The sequence below is a fragment of the Cherax quadricarinatus genome, chromosome 79, assembly GCF_038502225.1.
Source record: "Cherax quadricarinatus isolate ZL_2023a chromosome 79, ASM3850222v1, whole genome shotgun sequence".
Classification (NCBI taxonomy): domain Eukaryota; kingdom Metazoa; phylum Arthropoda; class Malacostraca; order Decapoda; family Parastacidae; genus Cherax; species Cherax quadricarinatus.
Window position 1 is genome coordinate 15,822,898 of NC_091370.1, and position 21,798 is coordinate 15,844,695.

The 21,798-nt window shown below is 40.8% G+C and overlaps 1 protein-coding gene across 4 annotated transcripts in view; it reads right to left on the reverse strand.

Annotated features, from left to right (window-relative positions):
* Window positions 1-372: 372 nt before the first annotated feature.
* The window catches only part of Cht10 (Chitinase 10), a 230,269-nt gene continuing 208,843 nt past the window's right edge, over window positions 373-21,798 (reverse strand). For all 4 annotated transcript variants that reach the window (XM_070101974.1, XM_070101973.1, XM_053797031.2 and 1 more), the window contains 8 exons: window positions 12,249-12,479; window positions 9,038-9,206; window positions 6,499-6,710; window positions 5,727-5,862; window positions 5,031-5,173; window positions 4,337-4,525; window positions 2,017-2,142; window positions 373-1,468 (listed from right to left, as the gene is read on the reverse strand). In XM_070101974.1, the coding sequence (XP_069958075.1) occupies window positions 1,298-1,468; window positions 2,017-2,142; window positions 4,337-4,525; window positions 5,031-5,173; window positions 5,727-5,862; window positions 6,499-6,710; window positions 9,038-9,206; window positions 12,249-12,479 (1,377 nt within the window). In that variant the 3' untranslated portion in view covers window positions 373-1,297. The remainder of the gene's footprint in view (window positions 1,469-2,016; window positions 2,143-4,336; window positions 4,526-5,030; window positions 5,174-5,726; window positions 5,863-6,498; window positions 6,711-9,037; window positions 9,207-12,248; window positions 12,480-21,798) is intronic.

Consider the following 21,798-nt stretch of genomic DNA (forward strand, 5'->3'; position numbering starts at 1 on the left):
GAGTGTGAGCAGGGTAATATTTAGTGAAGGGATTCAGGGAAACTGGTTATTTTCATATAGTCGGACTTGAGTCCTGGAAATGGGAAGTACAATGCCTGCACTTTAAAGGAGGGGTTTGGGATATTGGCAGTTTGGAGGGATATGTTGTGTATCTTTATATGTGTATGCTTCTAAACTGTTGTATTCTGAGCACCTCTGCAAAAACAGTGATAATGTGTGAGTGTGGTGAGTGTTGAATGATGATGAAAGTATTTTTCTTTTTGGGGATTTTCTTTCTTTTCTGGGTCACCCTGCCTCGGTGGGAGACGGCCGACTTGTTGAAAAAAAAATATATTAAAAATGTTGGTTATAAGGTTTAATACTGTACAAAAGGCATTTTTAAATGTTTTATTGATAAATAATGTGTTATATAATGCCACAAGTTCTGGAATCCGGCCCAGCACTAAAATAATAATAGTAGTAACAATAACAATAACAATAATAATAATAATAATAATAATAATAATAATAATAATAATAGTAACAACCATACACAGCTCACCTCCAGTTGGCAATATAAATAAATGACTGGTACTAGTAATTGATTCAGAACTCTCCTTTTTATTTTTAAACCATTGAGGTACTGTACATGTATAACAAATCTTCACTAGAAACTTGCCCATCCTGTAAAGGTCTTGATAGTTAAACAATGATAAATAACATGTTTTCTCTCTTTTTTACAAAAAATAAATAATAAATAGCAGTAGAGAAATTAAAACAATGGTGAAACTATTCCCCTGCATTGTTTGTATTATCAGTGGTTCCTATCACAATACTTTTGCCTGCATAACAGAAAGAGATTGAGAAGGCATAACTATAGCATATAAAATTTTAGTCTTCATTTGAATTGTGAGAACAGCATTGTTGAAAGGAATCCTTGGGAAGAGACTGTCTGGTTCGTATGCTGCATGTGTCTTAATATCTATAGTTCTTTACAAATGGTAAAGTTCTTTTGGCACAAGCAATGTTATCCTTACATATTACAATACAAATTTATATCCAGATGCCTTTTGATACCAGAAGACTTTCTCAAGTCCTTTGACACAACCTGTTATTCTTAGATCCTCTGGTATAAGTTATTCATAGACCCTTAACACAAGACATGTCTGCCTTATATCTTTTTGACAAAGGACATATTAGCCCCAGATGCTTTGGCACAAGCTAAGTAAACCTTAGGTCCCTTGATACAAGCTACATGTCCTTAAGGTTCTTTAGCAAAAGCCACATTCCCTTCAGAAATCTTGGGAAAATGCATGGATCACATGTCACAGGGAGGGTGAGGTTCTGATATAGAGAAGGATGATCTCAGGACTCTATTAATGGTCCGAAGGAGTGGGTGTTCCTCACAGCCACAGCGATTCCCAAAGTCGTCCAGGTCTAGCGCCCAGATCATGCCACCACCCAGCCCCATCTTCTTGATGTATTCAGACTGCCAAGCAAATACAAAGACTATAGTTAAGACCACAGTAATAATACAGTACTAACTATGAACACACATGCATACATAAATATATACATAGTACATGTATATGTAAAAGTAAATATTGTACATACATTTCACTGTTTAACAATACAATGGAGTGGGAAAAATTTAATGAGATAAATGAAGAACCACTTAATATATAGAGCAAAATATTATCAAAATGTGACCAAAAAGCCTGATGAGATGGAGATCACACTGAAAATGACAGACTGTTCTTATCTAGTAAAGTTTTATTTTTAATAATTCTAAATGTCTTCTGTTCACTAGCATCTGATCCTTTTTTTAGTCAGCCAAATTAGATTTTAACATTTCACTTGGAACCTTATCACCAACATGTGGAAAAAAGACACCTATGTACAGTAAGAAAAGGCCTTCCATGGCAAAACATTTTCTTTAATAAATGTCCTGAATTTGTCACCTACAATATAGCTATTCACATTGGATTTAAAATACAGTATTAAATATTTACAATAAATATATAGCACAGTACCTACCTTGTATCTAATCATAGCTGTATCATCGAAGCTCACCCATTGGTTGCCCTTATGTGCATAAGGTCCCATCCTACCCTCAGGGTCCTTCACTAGTGTATAACCCTTTGCCTGGACTCTATAACAGATCTGTGGATAGCCAAGATATATTAAGATATATTAAAATGTGAACAGGACTTTTGTAACAGGATAAATCATAATATTAGTATATTAAAGTAGCTTGTATCAGTGATCAATGTTTTTTTACACTTTTTATGTGTAGAAACACCTTAAGTACATTACTGGGCTACTGCTAACCATCAATGATGAACAGATTTATATATTCTTTCCAGACTGTAAATATAACATTTGATAGTTACTATTTAGTAGGTCCCATTTAGTAGGGTAATATTTTGTGAAGAGATTCAGGGAAACCGGTTAGCTGGAGGCTAAGGAAAGGTAGGGGGTGTGTGGACCAGGTGTTTACAGTGAAACATATAAGTGAACAGTATTTAGATAAGGCTAAAGAGGTCTTTGTGGCATTTATGGATTTGGAAAAGGTATATGACAGGGTGGATAGGGGGGCAATGTGGCAGATGTTGCAGGTGTATGGTGTAGGAGGTAGGTTACTGAAAGCAGTGAAGAGTTTTTACGAGGATAGTGAGGCTCAAGTTAGAGTATGTAGGAAAGAGGGAAATTATTTCCCAGTAAAAGTAGGCCTTAGACAAGGATGTGTGATGTCACCATGGTTGTTTAATATATTTATAGATGGGGTTGTAAGAGAAGTAAATGCGAGGGTCTTGGCAAGAGGCGTGGAGTTAAAAGATAAAGAATTACACATAAAGTGGGAGTTGTCACAGTTGCTCTTTGCTGATGACACTGTGCTCTTGGGAGATTCTGAAGAGAAGTTGCAGAGATTGGTGGATGAATTTGGTAGGGTGTGCAAAAGAAGAAAATTGAAAGTGAATACAGGAAAGAGTAAGGTTATGAGGATAACAAAAAAGATTAGGTGATGAAAGATTGGATATCAGATTGGAGGGAGAGAGTATGGAGGAGGTGAATGTATTCAGATATTTGGGAGTGGACGTGTCAGCGGATGGGTCTATGAAAGATGAGGTGAATCATAGAATTGATGAGGGGAAAAGGGTGAGTGGTGCACTTAGGAGTCTGTGGAGACAAAGAACTTTGTCCTTGGAGGCAAAGAGGGGAATGTATGAGAGTATAGTTTTACCAACGCTCTTATATGGGTGTGAAGCATGGGTGATGAATGTTGCAGCGAGGAGAAGGCTGGAGGCAGTGGAGATGTCATGTCTGAGAGCAATGTGTGGTGTGAATATAATGCAGAGAATTCGTAGTTTGGAAGTTAGGAGGAGGTGCGGGATTACCAAAACTGCTGTCCAGAGGGCTGAGGAAGGGTTGTTGAGGTGGTTCGGACATGTGGAGAGAATGGAGCGAAACAGAATAACTTCAAGAGTGTATCAGTCTGTAGTGGAAGGAAGGCGGGGTAGGGGTCGGCCTAGGAAAGGTTGGAGAGAGGGGGTAAAGGAGGTTTTGTGTGCGAGGGGCTTGGACTTCCAGCAGGCATGCGTGAGCGTGTTTGATAGGAGTGAATGGAGACAAATGGTTTTTAATACTTGACGTGCTGTTGGAGTGTGAGCAAAGTAACATTTATGAAGGGGTTCAGGGAAACCGGCAGGCCGGACTTGAGTCCTGGAGATGGGAAGTACAGTGCCTGCACTCTGAAGGAGGGGTGTTAATGTTGCAGTTTAAAAACTGTAGTGTAAAGCACCCTTCTGGCAAGACAGTGATGGAGTGAATGATGGTGAAAGTTTTTCTTTTTCGGGCCACCCTGCCATGGTGGGAATCGGCCAGTGTGATAATAAAAATAATAAAATAATAACAAGTTTATTTTAGCATGATACATGTTTGTACAAAGGAGTGTAACAATTTGGTGAACATGCCAAAAGCCCCTTCATATGCAGAGCATTTCGGGCAAGCTTAAGACTAACTGAAGATTAATAAGGCAATAACAGTACTGTAATTTAACATATGGTCATTAGGTAAGTTACAGTGAATAGAAGAAAACTGAATCCAGGAATCCAGAATCCAGTCTTGGAGGTGGGAAGTACAATGCCTGCACTTTAGAAGAAGTGTTTGGGATACTGGCTGCAAAGTCAGTGATTATGTGTGAATGATGGTGAAAGTGTTGAATGATGATGAAAGTATTTTCTTTTTGGGGATTTTCTTTCTTTTTGGGTCACCCTGCCTCGGTGGGAGATGACCAACGTGTAAAAAAAAAAATATATGACCATCAACACAAGGAAGATGCTTTGCTTTTTCTTACCTCGTAGTAGGCCAAGAAACCAGCAGCCCGGGTGTACTGTCCAGCCTGACCCTTGTCTGGGGCAGGTTCATTAAGACCTGTGTCCTTAGCATTCCACCCCAGAGAGAAGGCCTGGCCATACAAAGGCATTCCCATAACCAACTTCTTACGGTCAGCCCCTTTCTCGATCCAGTAGTGGATAGTAGAGTTCTAGAGCAAAAAGGTTAGCGTGATATAAATTTCATAATTAAACAGCATGTTAATCAATTATTACTACACAATGTACAATGTATGTCTTGTACTACTAAATTTAAAAAGAAAAGTTTTTCATAAAAAGAAAAACTTTTGTTTTTCTTTTTAAGTCACCCTGTCTAGGTGGGATGCAGCTGGTGCATTAAAAAAACTGTCCTGTATTGTACACTTGTTTTACTCAATAAATTACAAAATAAAATTTTAATGTATGATAGGAAGCATTTATCTTTGGATTTTATTAATTCATGAATTGTCTGAATAATATGTTTATAAGACAATGGGCTGGTAATTCCAGACAATGAGTTTGAATTCTATCACTCAACAGTTAGTGAGTCATTAAACTCCTTTACTCTATACAATCAATAAAACAATTATAGCAGTCCCCTTGAAATAGTATCTTACTTTGCATACAGAAATTTAGATTTTGTTAATGTAAGGCATAGGTCTCTGCCTTAGTAATTACCGTGTTAAACAAAGGCTCCTCATCCTCAGGGTGATAGTACATAGGTGAAACATGACCAGTTTTCTTGTCCCAGTGACCATGGTAGTCATAGGTCATCACAGCAATCCAATCAAAGTAACGATTCAACTGAGGCACGTCATAACCTGGACAAAGGGGCTTGCTAAGTTTGCAACTTTTAATAATATTTAGGCTGCTAAACTACAGTAACAATGTTAGGTAAAAAGATATGTGGAGCTAATGTGTCATTTTATTGTGCAAATGGTAAAATTACCGATAATATGTTAGGTTAAAGGATACAGGTGCAACTGTGAGAATAAAATGTTGCATTAGTTGCATCTGTGTTCTGTTGCCTAACATATTGCTGGTAATTCTACCAAGCCACAATACAGTGATAATATTCATGTTGGATATATTATTATTATTATTTTTATATTCACAAAGAATTAAATCTGTATGGGTGATTCAGTGTTGGTAGACTAATAATATTCATGTTTGCTGATAAACTAAATGTATTCACTTGCAAAAAATTATTCAATAAGGTAAACTAGCAAGGGGCTAGTAACATTACCCATTCTCCTGTGTAAATTACTAATTGTAAAAATAGGAATAACTTTTGTATCTTCTTGTTCAGGACACCCTGCTTCAGTAGGAGACAGCTGGTGTGTTAAAAAAATTATATATTAAAAAATGACTTACCAGCATCGATAACTTTATAGCTGGGTGACACAGCAGCAGAGAGAAGAAGACCATGAGGCTTGAATGCATAATGCAACTCCCTGACCCAGGCTGCAAATGATGCTTTGTCACTTGGATTGCCCTTCTCACAGTTCACCTGAAAGAGACAAAACACAAGATGAAAAAATATTAGGTCACCTGAAGATAAGCACCCACCTCCTAGGTAATTCAGCTGAGGATCTGCTCCTACCTCCTAGGTATTCAGCTAAAGATCTGCCTCTACCTCCTAGGTATTCAGCTAAGATTTGCCTCTACCTCCTAGGTATTCAGCTGAAGACCTGCCTCTACCTCCTAGGTATTCAGCTGAAGATCTGTCCCTACCCTCTAGTATTCAGCTGATGAGTTTTGCCCAGATTTGCCCCTACCCTAGGTATTCAGTTGAAGATTTTAATCCACCAACTGGGTATTCATCTGACAATGTACTGCCCCCTTCCTCCCCAGGTGCTCAAATGAAAACTGTCCTCCCAGTTTACTTTCCACTGGAGGTTTTATATTCAAAATAATTTCATCTGATTGAATACCTTATCAGTTTAACCTAATCTAATCTAACCAAACTTAACCTAAGATGAAGATTAACCCTCCAACACTACCTTAAGGACTAGGGTAAACCTTTAAGTATCTCTATTTATATATTATGGAGTGAGGGGTCAGGCTTCAACTTCACTGACCAAGCTAATACTATTCAGATGTTGTTGGTTAATAATACTTAGATTTGTTGGGTAATAATACTTACTTGCCAGCACACAGGGTACTCCCAGTCCAGGTCAAGACCATCAAAGTTGTGCTTCAGGATGAACTCAATGACATGTTCATTGAACCTTTTGCGAGCTGCAGGGTCGTTCACCAGGCGGCTGTATTTGTCACCAGCTGAATCATTCCACCCACCAATAGCCAGAGTCACCTTAATGCCTTTTGCCTTTAGGGCAGTCACCTTTTCATAAAATCCTGCAAAGACATTAACTATGAATTAAAAACACTATTGCAGTACAATTTTTTAAGCCATATTTTACCACTCTTATGATGATGAATTCATATTTATCACCTGTGACCCCTTTTACATTAGTAGGTTTACTTGTTAGCTACAACCTGTTGACTCTCACCAGCACCACGGAAACACACCCTCTCACTCTCTTATTCTATTTCCTTTATTAGTTAGTGTTCACAATTCCAGCCCCTCCAGAACAGTTCACAAAAGCAAGTTAACTACATACATTCCACACTGAATGGTCCCCATGTATTTTGGTTGGGTTTGAGAAGTGGCTTAGCATAAGAGAACAGGCCTGCTGCAGTGTTTTTCTGTTCTTATGTTTAGCATTTTCCATGAATATACAGAATATAATATGCAAAAAAATATAAAAATAACCGGTTTCCCTGAATCCTTTCACTAAATATTACCCTGATGAGCTGTTGGAGTGTGAGCAGGGTAATATTTAGTGAAGGGATTCAGGGAACCGGTTATTTTTATATAGCTGGACTTGAGTACTGGAAATGGGAAGCACAATGCCTACACTTTAAAGGAGGGGTTTGGGATATTGGCAGTTTGGAAAAAAAAAAAATGCAACATTCTGCCATTCAATAAAATATTACCAGCTGCACCATTACTTGTAAGGTAGATTTTGTGTGAAATTTCAAGCTTATTTTACCAAACCCTACTCACTTGTACCCCTCAAGGAAGGTTCCTTGATGTTGGTGAGGGGCTCTTGATTTAGGGAATTGGATCTGTGCTCCAGTTCCCCGAATTAAGCCTGAATGCCTTCCACATCCACCCCCCAGGTGCTGTATAATCCTCCGGGTTTAGCGCTTCCCCCTTGATTATAATAATAATAATACTCACTTGTATTAAGTTTAAATAAGATTGTAAAACAGCTAACCACTATTACTTGTCTAGTTTTAAGTATAGTTACTATATACTATTATCTCATCTGGTTTTAATTAGTTACTATGTATTAGGATTAGTTTGCCTGAAATGCCTCGGCATGATAGTGGCTATCTTTGTACTTAGCAAATCACAATTGTAATTATGCACTGTAACCTTTACAAAGAAATAAACTTTACTTTGCCAGTTATGTGTGAGTATCCTCTAGCCTTCATAAACTTTTGCTCAAGAGCTTATAACACAATAAGAAAACTAGAGTGTTATAAACACTTAGTCACTTAGTGTAGGTGAAAACGCTTCATACCAAAGTTACCTATCTGTTGCACATTCATTTAGTCAATGTATTTTAGCATCAAGTACATGGAGACAGTGATTAAATAATAAATGAGAAGAACGGCATATTTCAGCCCCTGACTCTCTTGCAACATATAAAGGTTTTAGATAGAGGTCAAAAAATACAGACATCTGAACCTATTGTTTCATTTCTATCTACATGTTATTTCTGAATTACACTTTTTTTTTTCAACAAGTTGGCCATCTCCCACCGAGGCAGGGTGACTCAAAAAGAAAGAAAATCCACAAAAAGAAAATACGTACTTTCATCATCATTCAACACTTTCACCTCACTCACACATAATCACTGTTTTTGCAGAGGTGCCCAGAATACAACAGTTTAGAAGTATATACGTATAAAAATACACAATAAATCCCTCCAAACTGCCAATATCCCAAACCCCTCCTTTAGAGTGCAGGCATTGTACTTCCCATTTCCAGGACTCAAGTCCGATTATATAAAATACTGTAACCGGTTTCCCTAAGTCCCTTCACTAAATATTACCCTGCTCACACTCCAACAGCTTGTCAGGTCCCAAATATCATTCGTCTCCATTCACTCCTATGTAACATGCTCATGCACGCTTGCTGGAAGTCCAAACCCCTTACTCACAACACCTCCTTTACCCCCTCCCTCCAACCTTTTCGAGGACGACCCCTACCCCGCCTTCCTTCCCCTACAGATTTATACGCTCTCCATGTCATTCTACTTTGATCCATTCTCTCTCAATGACCAAACCACCTCAACAAACCCTCTTCAGCCCTCTGACTACTACTTTTATTAACTCCACACTTTCTCCTAATTTCCACACTCCAAATTTTCTGCATAATATTTACACCACACATTGCCCTTAGACAGGACATCTCCACTGCCTCCAACCACCTCCTCGCTGCAGCATTTACAACCCAAGCTTCACACATTCAGAAATATTTTATATTCCAAAAGAGAATAACACACACAAAGCTCAAAATTAATATTACCAAACAGGTAAGAAAAAATAGTAATGCATAATTATGTTAATGAATCAAAAGTTCCTACTAAACAAATATACAAAATACTGACCATTGTCATAGTCAGCCCAGGTGTCATGTGGTTTAATTAGGAGTCGAGTAGAGTCAAGGACAGCAAAACCATACACAATATGGGTACATAAGCTTGGGTCAATGTTCTCAGGTCTGTACTTGGCTGGTCCCTGACGATACCATGCCCAGTTGGTGAAATAACACACAATCTGCACCAAACACATGTACAAGGTTCGTTAGTCTTTGTACTGCAAGCAGATGAAAATGAGAACACGAGAGAAATCACTGAAGTTAAAGTTAATTAAGTTCTAACAATAAAGAATTGGTAGGTATCAGCTAATTTTGATGGTAGTAGTAGTACGGTAGAACCCCGGTTTTCGTCTTTAATCTGTACCAGAAGGTCGGCTGAAAACAGATTTGTACGAAAACTAAAGTAATATTTCACATACGAAATAATGTAAATCCAATTAATCCATTCCAAACACCCAAAAATATTAAAAAAAAAAAAAATTATACAGAATAACTATAGTTTTACATACAGAAAACAATGAGAAATAAATATAAGGAGGGGAGAGGGATGAGGAGAGGTTAATGTTTGGAAGGGGAATCCCCCTCCATAAGGACTCCAGGTATCAAGGCCCTATTCAGGGTTACTTCCCTTCTTTGTCTTTTACTGGCACTAGGACCAGCTTGAGAGTCACTGGACCCCTGTCAAACAAAAAATCAGTCCAGAGAGGTCTGTTTCTGGCATCTCTTTAAGATTTGCCTTAAATGGGACACAGCAATGTCATTGAACATGTTGCTGACATGGCTTGCAACAGCTTTGTGATGAATGGTTTGAAAAACCGACAAGTTGAAGATTGAGACACTTATGCAGCATATGGAAATCTTTATTCAGGAAACGTTTCGCCACACAGTGGCTTCATCAGTCCAATACAAAGAGGAAGGCGTAAGGAGAGGAGGAGAATGAGGTAATCAGTCCCTCAACCTGGAGTCGATGTGTTCAGTCCATCAATCTTGTAGAATGTACAGCATAGGGCCGTAGACGTGGCTTATATACTGTAGTGAGGTGACGTGAAGCAGATGGAGGCGGGGTCATAGTGGTACCATCCACTAGTCGAAGTAGGTCTTCGTCCAAAGGTTGAACAAGTGTTGAAGAATTCTTTGTAACAAGATCCCATGATGCTGCAGTGTCTGACAGTTGTGATGAATGGTTTGAAAAACCGACAAGTTGAAGATTGAGACACTTATGCAGCATATGGAAATCTTTATTCAGGAAACGTTTCGCCACACAGTGGCTTCATCAGTCCAATACAAAGAGGAAGGCGTAAGGAGAGGAGGAGAATGAGGTAATCAGTCCCTCAACCTGGAGTCGATGTGTTCAGTCCATCAATCTTGTAGAATGTACAGCATAGGGCCGTAGACGTGGCTTATATACTGCAGCATCATGGGATCTTGTTACAAAGAATTCTTCAACACTTGTTCAACCTTTGGACGAAGACCTACTTCGACTAGTGGATGGTACCACTATGACCCCGCCTCCATCTGCTTCACGTCACCTCACTACAGTATATAAGCCACGTCTACGGCCCTATGCTGTACATTCTACAAGATTGATGGACTGAACACATCGACTCCAGGTTGAGGGACTGATTACCTCATTCTCCTCCTCTCCTTACGCCTTCCTCTTTGTATTGGACTGATGAAGCCACTGTGTGGCGAAACGTTTCCTGAATAAAGATTTCCATATGCTGCATAAGTGTCTCAATCTTCAACTTGTCGGTTTTTCAAACCATTCATCACAACTGTCAGACACTGCAGCATCATGGGATCTTGTTACAAAGAATTCTTCAACACTTGTTCAACCTTTGGACGAAGACCTACTTCGACTAGTGGATGGTACCACTATGACCCCGCCTCCATCTGCTTCACGTCACCTCACTACAGTATATAAGCCACGTCTACGGCCCTATGCTGTACATTCTACAAGATTGATGGACTGAACACATCGACTCCAGGTTGAGGGACTGATTACCTCATTCTCCTCCTCTCCTTACGCCTTCCTCTTTGTATTGGACTGATGAAGCCACTGTGTGGCTAAACGTTTCCTGAATAAAGATTTCCATATGCTGCATAAGTGTCTCAATCTTCAACTTGTCGGTTTTTCAAACCATTCATCACAACTGTCAGACACTGCAGCATCATGGGATCTTGTTACAAAGAATTCTTCAACACTTGTTCAACCTTTGGACGAAGACCTACTTCGACTAGTGGATGGTACCACTATGACCCCGCCTCCATCTGCTTCACGTCACCTCACTACAGTATATAAGCCACGTCTACGGCCCTATGCTGTACATTCTACAAGATTGATGGACTGAACACATCGACTCCAGGTTGAGGGACTGATTACCTCATTCTCCTCCTCTCCTTACGCCTTCCTCTTTGTACTGGACTGATGAAGCCACTGTGTGGCGAAACGTTTCCTGAATAAAGATTTCCATATGCTGCATAAGTGTCTCAATCTTCAATTTGCAACAGCTTTGTTAGGGTGATGTTTTTCCACAAAACTTTGCACCTCTCTCCACTTTGTACAAATGTCCTTAATCGCTGAAGGCACATTCTTCCCTCTCTCTTCCTCCTCCTCTGAAGCAATTTCCTCAGCTAAGGTCTGTTGCTGTTTCAGATGAAGGTCTTGCAGCTCTTCAGTGGTTAGCTCGTCCCCATGGTCGTCCATCAACACTTCCACATCCTGGCCACTCACCTCCAACCCCATGGACTTCCCCAAAGACACAACAGATTCCATCACGGGCATAGGGTCAGCTTCAAACCCTTCAAAATCCTTCTGGAGGTCACATTCTGGCTCACTGAATGAGTAACAAAGGCAGACTGAATCACGAACGTATGAGTGGTCGCGTTCCACGGGCAGGCGGACGTATCTGGTATGGACGATTTTCGAGCAGATGTACAAAAACGGGGGGAATTTCCCAGAAAAGTGGTCAAGCACTGAATTGTATGATAACTGGACCGGACGAAAACCGGGGTTCCACTGTATTGGTATTGACTAATTTTGATGCTATCGGTATCAGTAGTATTGGTATTGGACTGCAATTGAATACTGATATTGAGAAATTTTGGTATCATCTCATCCTTAAAAAGAAGACAAATAAAATGATAGGGTTATACTAGGATGGAAAAGGTGCAAAAGTGATTAAGTGGGATATCAGGTGAAAGAAATGAGATGATCTCACCATGTATTCACTGGGAGGGAAGACCGGAGGTTGAGGTTCAGAGGGAGTACCAGGATCTGAAATGATGGGTTTTTCCCAGGTGGCCATGGTGGTGGTGGTAGTTGTGGTAGTTGTGGTGGTGGTGGTGGTTGTGGTAGAGGGCTCCTGCCATGCAGGAGGACCAACAGGAGTATCATGCACATCTGTTACCTGTCCAGATGAACACTTGTCTGTCTTCCATGTACACCTGTCCTGTAGAATACAAATATTAAAGTTCACACATGATACTTTGTGAAATAGTTTTGGGAGGAATACAAATATTAAAGTTTACACATAATGCTTCGTGAAATAGTTATGGGAGCAGGATCAGTATTTCTTTTTCTTTCAACACATCAGCCGTATCCCACCGAGGTGGGGTGGCCCAAAAGGAAAAATGAAAGTTTCTCCTTTTACATTTAGTAATATATACAGGAGAAGGGGGTTACTATCCCCTTGCTCCCGGCATTTTAGTCGCCTCTTACAACACGCATGGCTTACGGAGGAAGAATTCTGTTCCACTTCCCCATGGAGATAAAAGGAAATCAACAGGAACAAGAACTAGAAAGAAAATAGAAGAAAACCCAGAGGGGTGTGTGTGTATATATGCTTGTACATGTATGTGAAGTGTGACCGAAGTGTAAGAAGTAGCAAGACGTACCTGAAATCTTGCATGTTTATGAGACGGAAAAGAGACACCAGCAATCCTACCATCTTGGAAAAATAATTACAGGCTTTCGTTTTACACTCACTTGGCAGGACGGTAGTACCTCCCTGGATGGTTGTTGTCTACCAACCTACTACCTACAGGGTCAGTATTTATGCAAAAATAATTACAGTCCTGGAGTTTACCTGGAGAGAGTTTCGGGGGTCAACGCCCCCGCGGCCCGGTCTGTGACCAGGCCTCCTGGTGGATCAGCGCCTGATCAACCAGGCTGTTGCTGCTGGCTGCACGCAAACCAACGTACGAGCCACAGCCCGGCTGATCAGGAACTGACTTTAGGTGCTTGTCCAGTGCCAGCTTGAAGACTGCCAGGGGTCTGTTGGTAATCCCCCTTATGTGTGCTGGGAGGCAGTTGAACAGTCTTGGGCCCCTGACACTTATTGTATGGTCTCTTAACGTGCTAGTGACACCCCTGCTTTTCATTGGGGGGATGGTGCATCGTCTGCCAAGTCTTTTGCTTTCGTAGTGAGTGATTTTCGTGTGCAAGTTCGGTACTAGTCCCTCTAGGATTTTCCAGGTGTATATAATCATGTATCTCTCCCTCCTGCGTTCCAGGGAATACAGGTTTAGAAACCTCAAGCGCTCCCAGTAATTGAGGTGTTTTATCTCCGTTATGCGCGCCGTGAAAGTTCTCTGTACATTTTCTAGGTCGGCAATTTCACCTGCCTTGAAAGGTGCTGTTAGAGTGCAGCAATATTCCAGCCTAGATAGAACAAGTGACCTGAAGAGTGTCATCATGGGCTTGGTCTCCCTAGTTTTGAAGGTTCTCATTATCCATCCTGTCATTTTTCTAGCAGATGCGATTGATACAATGTTATGGTCCTTGAAGGTGAGATCCTCCGACATAATCACTCTTAAAAAAAAAAAAATTTCTGCTTTCCTTGAAGTCAGCACATTTGCATTTCCTATTTGCTCTTTATAAGCTGACCTGTGGTTCTATCCTCCCACTTTTCTGTAAGTAAGTAAGTAAGTAAGTTTATTCAGGTATACACAAATACAGTTACATAGAATTATCATACATAGCAGCATATGTGTAGAGAACCTAGGATAACCCAAAAAAGTCAGACAGTGACTTATTTCCATTGGGGTCCTGCATTTTTTGGATTACACTGAATGGTCCCTATCTACTTTGACTGGGTACACAAGGCAATAGGCCAGCTGCAGTGCTTCTCGATTCTTGTGTTTAGCACTTTCCATGAATATGCAGAATACATGTAGTACCAGACATGTATGAACATCCTCTAGCCTTCATAAACTTTATAAATGAGTTATATGTAAAAGAATACAATAGTACAGCGATTGGGTGTTTCCCATATTTGTATTGTAGCTCAGCAGGTACAGTTATAACTAGGTTAGGTTAGGTAATGTTTGTCAAGAAAGAGGACAAATGTTTCCTGACGCAGGTCTTAGTCAGATGATGACCCGCCTTTTGAGCTTTGGTCATCTGACCGAGGTCTTCCGCTGGCTTACTGGTTCACCCCTTTAAAAATTATGATATAATTATCTATATTACAGTTATAACTGATCTCTAAAGCATCTTATGCATAAGTGAATTTTTTTTAAGAACATAAGAAAGAAGAAACACTGCAACAGGCCTACTGACCCATGCAGAGCAGGTCCATGTCCCCCCCCCGGATTAGACCAATGACCCCTCCCCCCCGGATTAGCCCAATGACCCACCCAGTCTGGTCACCTCCACTCAAGGATGGAGCACTGCACCAGACACAGCAGCACATGCTAGTCAGGTCCAACTCACACCCACCCACACCCACTCATGTATTTATCTAACCTATTTTTAAAACTACAAAACGTTTTAGCCTGAATAACTGTACTCGGGAGTTTGTTCCACTCATCCACAACTCTATTACCAAACCAGTGCTTTCCTATATCCTTCCTGAATCTGAATTTTTCCAACTTGAAACCATTGCTGCGAGTCCTGTCTTGGCTGGAAATTTTCAGAACGCTATTTACATCCCCTTTATTTATTTCTGTTTTCCATTTACGTATACCCCTCGATCATATCCCCCTAATTCTACGCCTTTCAAGAGAGTGCAGATTCAGGGCCCTCAGTCTATCCTCATAGAGAAGATTTCTGATACATGGGATCATGTTTGTCATCCTCCTCTCTATGTTTTCCAGAGCATTTATATCCATTCTGTAATACGGTGACCAGAACTGAGCAGCATAGTCTAAATGAGGCCTAACCAAGGATATGTAGAGTTGAAGAACAACCTGAGGACTTATATTATTTATACTGTACTTCTAGATATGAAGCCAAGAATTCTGTTAGCTTTATTGCAAACACTAATGCACTGTTGTCTTGGTTTTAGATTACTGCTAACCAGAACTCCTAAATCCTTTTCGCAATCAGTAGTATTAAGATCTACATTATTTAGTTTATATGTGGCATGGTTATTTAACTGTCCAACATTTAGAACTTTGCATTTGTCAATATTAAACTGCATCTACCACTTCTCTGACCATTGCATCAGTCTATTCAAATCATCCTGGAGTGCTCTAGTGTCCTCATTAGAATTAATTGGACGGCCTATTTTGGTGTCATCAGCAAATTTGTTTATGTCGCTATTTATTCCCTCATCTATGTCGTTTATGTAAACTGTGAACAACAATGGGCCCAACACTGACCCCTGAGGAACACCGCTTGTGACGTGCCCCCATTCTGATTTCACCCCATTTATGCAAATTCTCTGCTGTCTATTTGTCAGCCATGCCTCTACCCAGGAAAAAATTTCTCCTCCTATTCCGTGTGCCTTAAGTTTCCTCAATAGCCTCTGGTGTGGAACTCTATTGAAAGCCTTACTGAAGTCCATATACACAATATCATATTCATTACCATGATCTACCTCCTCAAACACCTTAGTGAAAAAAAGTCAGTAAATTCGTAAGACAGGAACGCCCCTTTGTAAAACCGTGTTGAGATTCATTAATCAATCTGTGCCTGTCAAGATGGCTACGAATTGCTTTGCCAATTATTGATTCCATAAATTTTCCCACTATGGAGGTATGGCTTAATGGTCTATAGTTCGAAGCCAAGGATCTGTCACCTGCCTTGTTAATAGGTATTACATTTGCCATTTTCCACTTATCAGGCACTATGCCAGTTTGTAGTGATATGTTAAAAAGATTAGCCAAAGGTATGCTAAGTTCCTCTTTACATTCCTTTAACACCCTTGAAAACAGTTCATCAGGGCCTGGGGATTTGTTAGGTTTTAGTTTCTCTATTTGTCTGAGGACCATGTCACTAGTTACTGCAATTGTACATAGTTTATTATCATCCTGTTCTACATAATCTATTGTTTCAGGAATATCGCTAGTATTTTCCTGGGTGAAAACTGAGAGGAAGTAGGTATTGAGAATTTCACACATATCCTTATCACTGTCAGTGATCTGACCAGAGTTACTCTTTAAGTGGGCCAATCTTGTCCCTAATCTTACTTCTGTATACCTAAAAGAACCCTTTTGGGTTAGTCTTTGAATCCCTTGTGACTTTAGTCTCATAATCCCTTTTTGGTTTTCTTATTCCTTTCTTGATTTCTCTCTTTAATTGAATATATTGATTTCTTAACTGCCCATCCCCTCTTTTGATACGCCTATATATGCCTTTCTTTTGACCAACGAGATGTTTTAATCTACTGTTAATCCATTTGGGATCATTTTTGTTAGATCTAATTTCCCTAATCGGAACAAAAGTTGTCTGGGCAGCTAGAACTATGCTCTAAAAAACGTCATATTGGCAACCAAGATCACCTACCTGACCCGTAGTCAGGACATCCCAATTTAGCCCACCCAGGTAATTTTCCAGTCCCATGAAGTCGGCCAAGCGAAAATCTGGGACAGAGATTTGATTGCAGTTATCTGGGTAATTCCATGATATATTGAAACTAAGTGATTTGTGATCACTTTCCCCAAGCTCATCATTAACCTCAAGATTATTAATTAGTGAATCTTTGTTGGCAAGAACCAAGTCAAGCAGATTGTTTCCTCTAGTTGGTTCTGTCACAACCTGTTCTAAAAAGCAATCCTGAACCGTATCAAGAAAGTCACTAGACTCAAGATTTCCTGTCATATTGTTCCAATCAATTTGTCTAAAGTTAAAATCTCCCATTATCACAACATTTTCATATCTAGATGCCTTATGAATTTCGTCCCATAACAGCTTACTGCCCTCCCTATCAAGGTTTGGGGGCCTATAAATCACACCCAAAATTAATTTGTCATGTCCCTCGAGAAACTGTAGCCAAACAGATTCTGTGTTCAATGTTTCTAATCTTATATCATGTCTAAGACAACAATTTAAATTTTCTCTGACATACATCGCTACACCACCACCCTTCCTGTTGACCCTATCAGTGTGGAATAGTTTATAACCCTGTATGTTGCATCCAGAAGGCATTTCTCTATCTTTCAAGCTGAACCAGGTCTCTGTTATACCAATAATATCTATATTACCTAGACTTGCAAGTAATCTTAGCTCATCTATCTTATTTCTTAGACTCCTACTATTTGTATAGTAAACCTTAAGGGAGCTAGTCACTCGTTGCCCTCTACTATCTCTCTTTGACTCACGAAATCGTAATGACACGATTGCAAACAAACCATACCCCAGCCGGGATTGAACCCGCGGTCAGAGAGTCTCAAAACTCCAGCCCGTCGCGTTAGCCACTAGACCAGCTAGCCACAATAAGATTCGTTCAACTAGGTATATTTCTACACCATAGGAAGGTTAGCACAGGCACCACTGTGACCACAAATGCAAGTTTTTACTTGAGACTCTCTGACCGCGGGTTCAATCCCGGCCGGGGTATGGTCTATCTCTCTTTGTTTGATGATCAATTAATTTGCCATTACTAGCAACTTTATTCTGAATATTGTCTTTTAAACATATCCCTGAGGTATCCCGGTAATAACTGCTGTTTTTAACCCTAATGCTGCAGCCTGATTGTTTCCCACAAACACCCATACCTCTATAATCTATCAGTTTAAACTCCTAGACAAGTCATCAGTTACCCTCTCAATTGAATTGGCTAATGCAACCACTCCATCCCCAGAGAGATGAACCACATCCCTTGCATACATATCACGTTTGCCAAAGAATAGTTCCCAGTTATCAATGAATGGGATTGCAAGATCCTTGCAGTACCTGTCTAGCCAGCAATTTATACCAATTGCCCTAGACATCCATTCATTGCCCACTCCCTTTCTAGGCAAGATGCTACATATGACTGGGATCCCTCCCTTAGACCTAACTACCTCCATGGCTAACCTGTACTTATCCAGCAGCTCCTCTCTCCTGCCCTTCCCAATGTCATTACCCCCAGCACTAAGACAGATAATGGGCTTGTTCCCATTACCTGCCATAATATTATCCAACCTGCTGACTATGTCACCAACACCAGCTCCAGGAAGGCACACTCTCTGTCTGACCTTTCTGTCTCTGTTACAAAATGCACAGTCCATATATCTTACCTGAGAATCGCCTACTATTAAAATATTCTTACCTTGATTAGCAGAGGAATCAGTGGTACCTTCAACCTCACTAACCAATGAAGTACACTCGTCTTGGAGAACAGAGAATCGATTTTCTACCTTCACATCTTCTCTACTAACTCTCCTCATCTTCCTTCTTCCTGAACTGTGAACCACTTGCCACTTAAAGCGGCTGCCACTATCACTGCTGGTGACCATTCCTTCCTTACCAGCTAAATCCTTCTCACACTCACTCCCAAACTCATCTATGCGAAGCTTCAGCTTCCTATTTTCCCCCTGATGAAGAAGAATCTCCTTCTTCAACGCCTGAACCTGAGATTCTAAAACACTACAACAAACCATGGTGCTTGATAACAGCTCACGCTAACTCCCAAGAGCTTAGGCAGGTATGACCGCAGGTGACCACTAACCTCAGCGTTAACAAGCTAGCTGTCTTCCACCGAGATAGGGTGACCAGAAAAAAACACTTTCACCATCATTTACACCATCACTGTCTTGCCAGGGGCACACAGATATGACAATTTAGATTTTTTTTTTTTATCACACTGGCCGATTCCCACCAAGGCAGGGTGGCCCGAAAAAGAAAAACTTTCGCCATCATTCACTCCATCACTGTCTTGCCAGAAGGGTGCTTTACACTACAGTTTTTAAACTGCAATATTAACACCCCTCCTTCAGAGTGCAGGCACTGTACTTCCCATCTCCAGGACTCAAGTCCGGCCTGCCGGTTTCCCTGAACCCCTTCATAAATGTTACTTTGCTCACACTCCAACAGCACGTCAAGTATTAAAAACCATTTGTCTCCATTCACTCCTATCAAACACGCTCACGCATGCCTGCTGGAAGTCCAAGCCCCTTGAACACAAAACCTCCTTTACCTCCTCCCTCCAACCTTTCCTAGGCCGACCCCTACCCCGTCTTCCTTCCACTACAGACTGATACACTCTTAAAGTCACTCTGTTTCGCTCCATTCTCTCTACATGTCCAAACCACCTCAACAACAGCCCTCTGGACAACAGTTTTTGTAATCCCGCACCTCCTCCTAACTTCCAAACTACGAATTCTCTGCATTATATTCACACCACACATTGCCCTCAGACATGACATCTCCACTGCCTCCAGCCTTCTCCTCGCTGCAACATTCATCACCCATGCTTCACACCCATATAAGAGCATTGGTAAAACTATACTCTCATACATTACCCTCTTTGCCTCTAAGGACAAAGTTCTTTGTCTCCACAGACTCCTAAGTGCACTACTCACCCTTTTTCCCTCATCAATTCACCTCATCTTTCATAGACCCATCCGCTGACACGTCCACTCCCAAATATCTGAATACATTCACCTCCTCCATACTCTCTCCCTCCAATCTGATATCCAATCTTTCATCACCTAATCTTTTTGTTATCCTCATAACCTTACTCTTTCCTGTATTCACTTTTAATTTTCTTCTAAATAGCAAATATCCCCAACCCCTCCTTTGGAGTGCAGGCACTGTAATTCTCACCTCCAGGACTCAAGTCCAGTTAGGTAAGACACATATGCAACAGTTTACCTGGAGTTTACCTGGAGAGAGTTCCGGGGGTCAACGCCCCCGCGGCCCGGTCTGTGACCAGGCCTCCTGGTGGATCAGAGCCTGATCAACCAGGCTGTTGCTGCTGGCTGCACGCAAACCAACGTACGAGCCACACCCCGGCTGGTCAGGAACCGACTTTAGGTGCTTGTCCAGTGCCAGCTTGAAGACTGCCAGGGGTCTGTTGGTAATCCCCCTTATGTATGCTGGGAGGCAGTTGAACAGTCTCGGGCCCCTGACACTTATTGCATGGTCTCTTAACGTGCTAGTGACACCCCTGCTTTTCATTGGGGGGATGGTGCATCGTCTGCCAAGTCTTTTGCTTTCGTAGTGAGTGATTTTCGTGTGCAAGTTCGGTACTACGTTTCGCCTACACAGTAGGCTTCTTCAGTTGAGTACAGAAAAGTTGATAGGAGCAGAAGAGACTTGAAGACGATGTAATCAGTCCATCACCCTTGAAGTTTTGAGGTGGTCAGTCCCTCAGTCTGGAGAAGAGTATTGTTCCATAGTCTGAAACAATATGGACTGATTACATCGTCTTCAAGTCTCTTCTGCTTCTATCAACTTTTCTGTACTTGACTGAAGAAGCCTACTGTGTAGGCGAAACGTTTCGAAATAAAGATACCTAACTGTTGCATATGTGTCTTGATGAAATTGAGACACATGTGCAACATCTGGGTATCTTTATTGTAGACGTTTCGCCATCCAGTGGCTTTATCAATACAAATTCCAGGACATAAATTGAAGACAGGAGAACTATGTACAGAAGATGAGGTAATCAGTCCCTCAACCGTAGTCGTGGAGAATCTCCACGACTACGGTGCTCTTCGCACCTACTGCTAGGTTGAGGGACTGATTACCTCATCTTCTGTACATAGTTCTCCTGTCTTCAGTTTATGTCCTGGAATTTGTATTGATAAAGCCACTGGATGACGAAACGTCTACAATAAAGATACCCAGATGTTGCACATGTGTCTTAATTTCATATTATCGGTATTGTATACCATTCTTGTACATATGTGTCTTACCTAACAACCTGTTGGTATTTTATACCATTTTAATGTTCACTCAAGTCCAGAATTGCAGATGCAAGTATTATTAGTATTACATTCATAGGGAGGAGGGATAAACCCATAGGGTTTATACAGCACCTAGGTTAGCAGGAGGCAATAGACTTAATTACAAGGAAGAATAGGTCCAATTCATGGGATTAACATCACCCCATTGGCATCAAGGTATCTCCCTTGAGTAAACAGATAAGTGCAACTTGATGAATTTGTACTTTGTACCCTAGGTTAGGTTAGGTAGGGTTGTCAGGAAACAGGACAAGCATTTCCTGATGTGGGTCTCATAGTCATATCATGACCTGCAGCTGGAGCTTTTGGTCATCTGACCAAGGCCTTCCACTGGCTTACTGGTCCACCCCTTTAAAAATAATGGTTATAATTACAACCATGGAACTGTATATTTTTTGTACCCTAAAATATATCATACAGAACATTTGCTGTATTTTCATTCCCTCTTTCTCTTTTAAACCCATAAATGCCTCGGCATGATAGTGGCTTTCTTTGCACTTAGCAAATCAGTACTGTAATTACACATTGTAAGCTATGCAAGGAAATAAACTCCTTAATCCTTATCATCTCCAGTTTACCCCATAACCCAGAGACAAGTCCATGAAAAATTCTCCAGCTATTCTCTACAGCATCAACAGCCTGGAGTTTACCTGG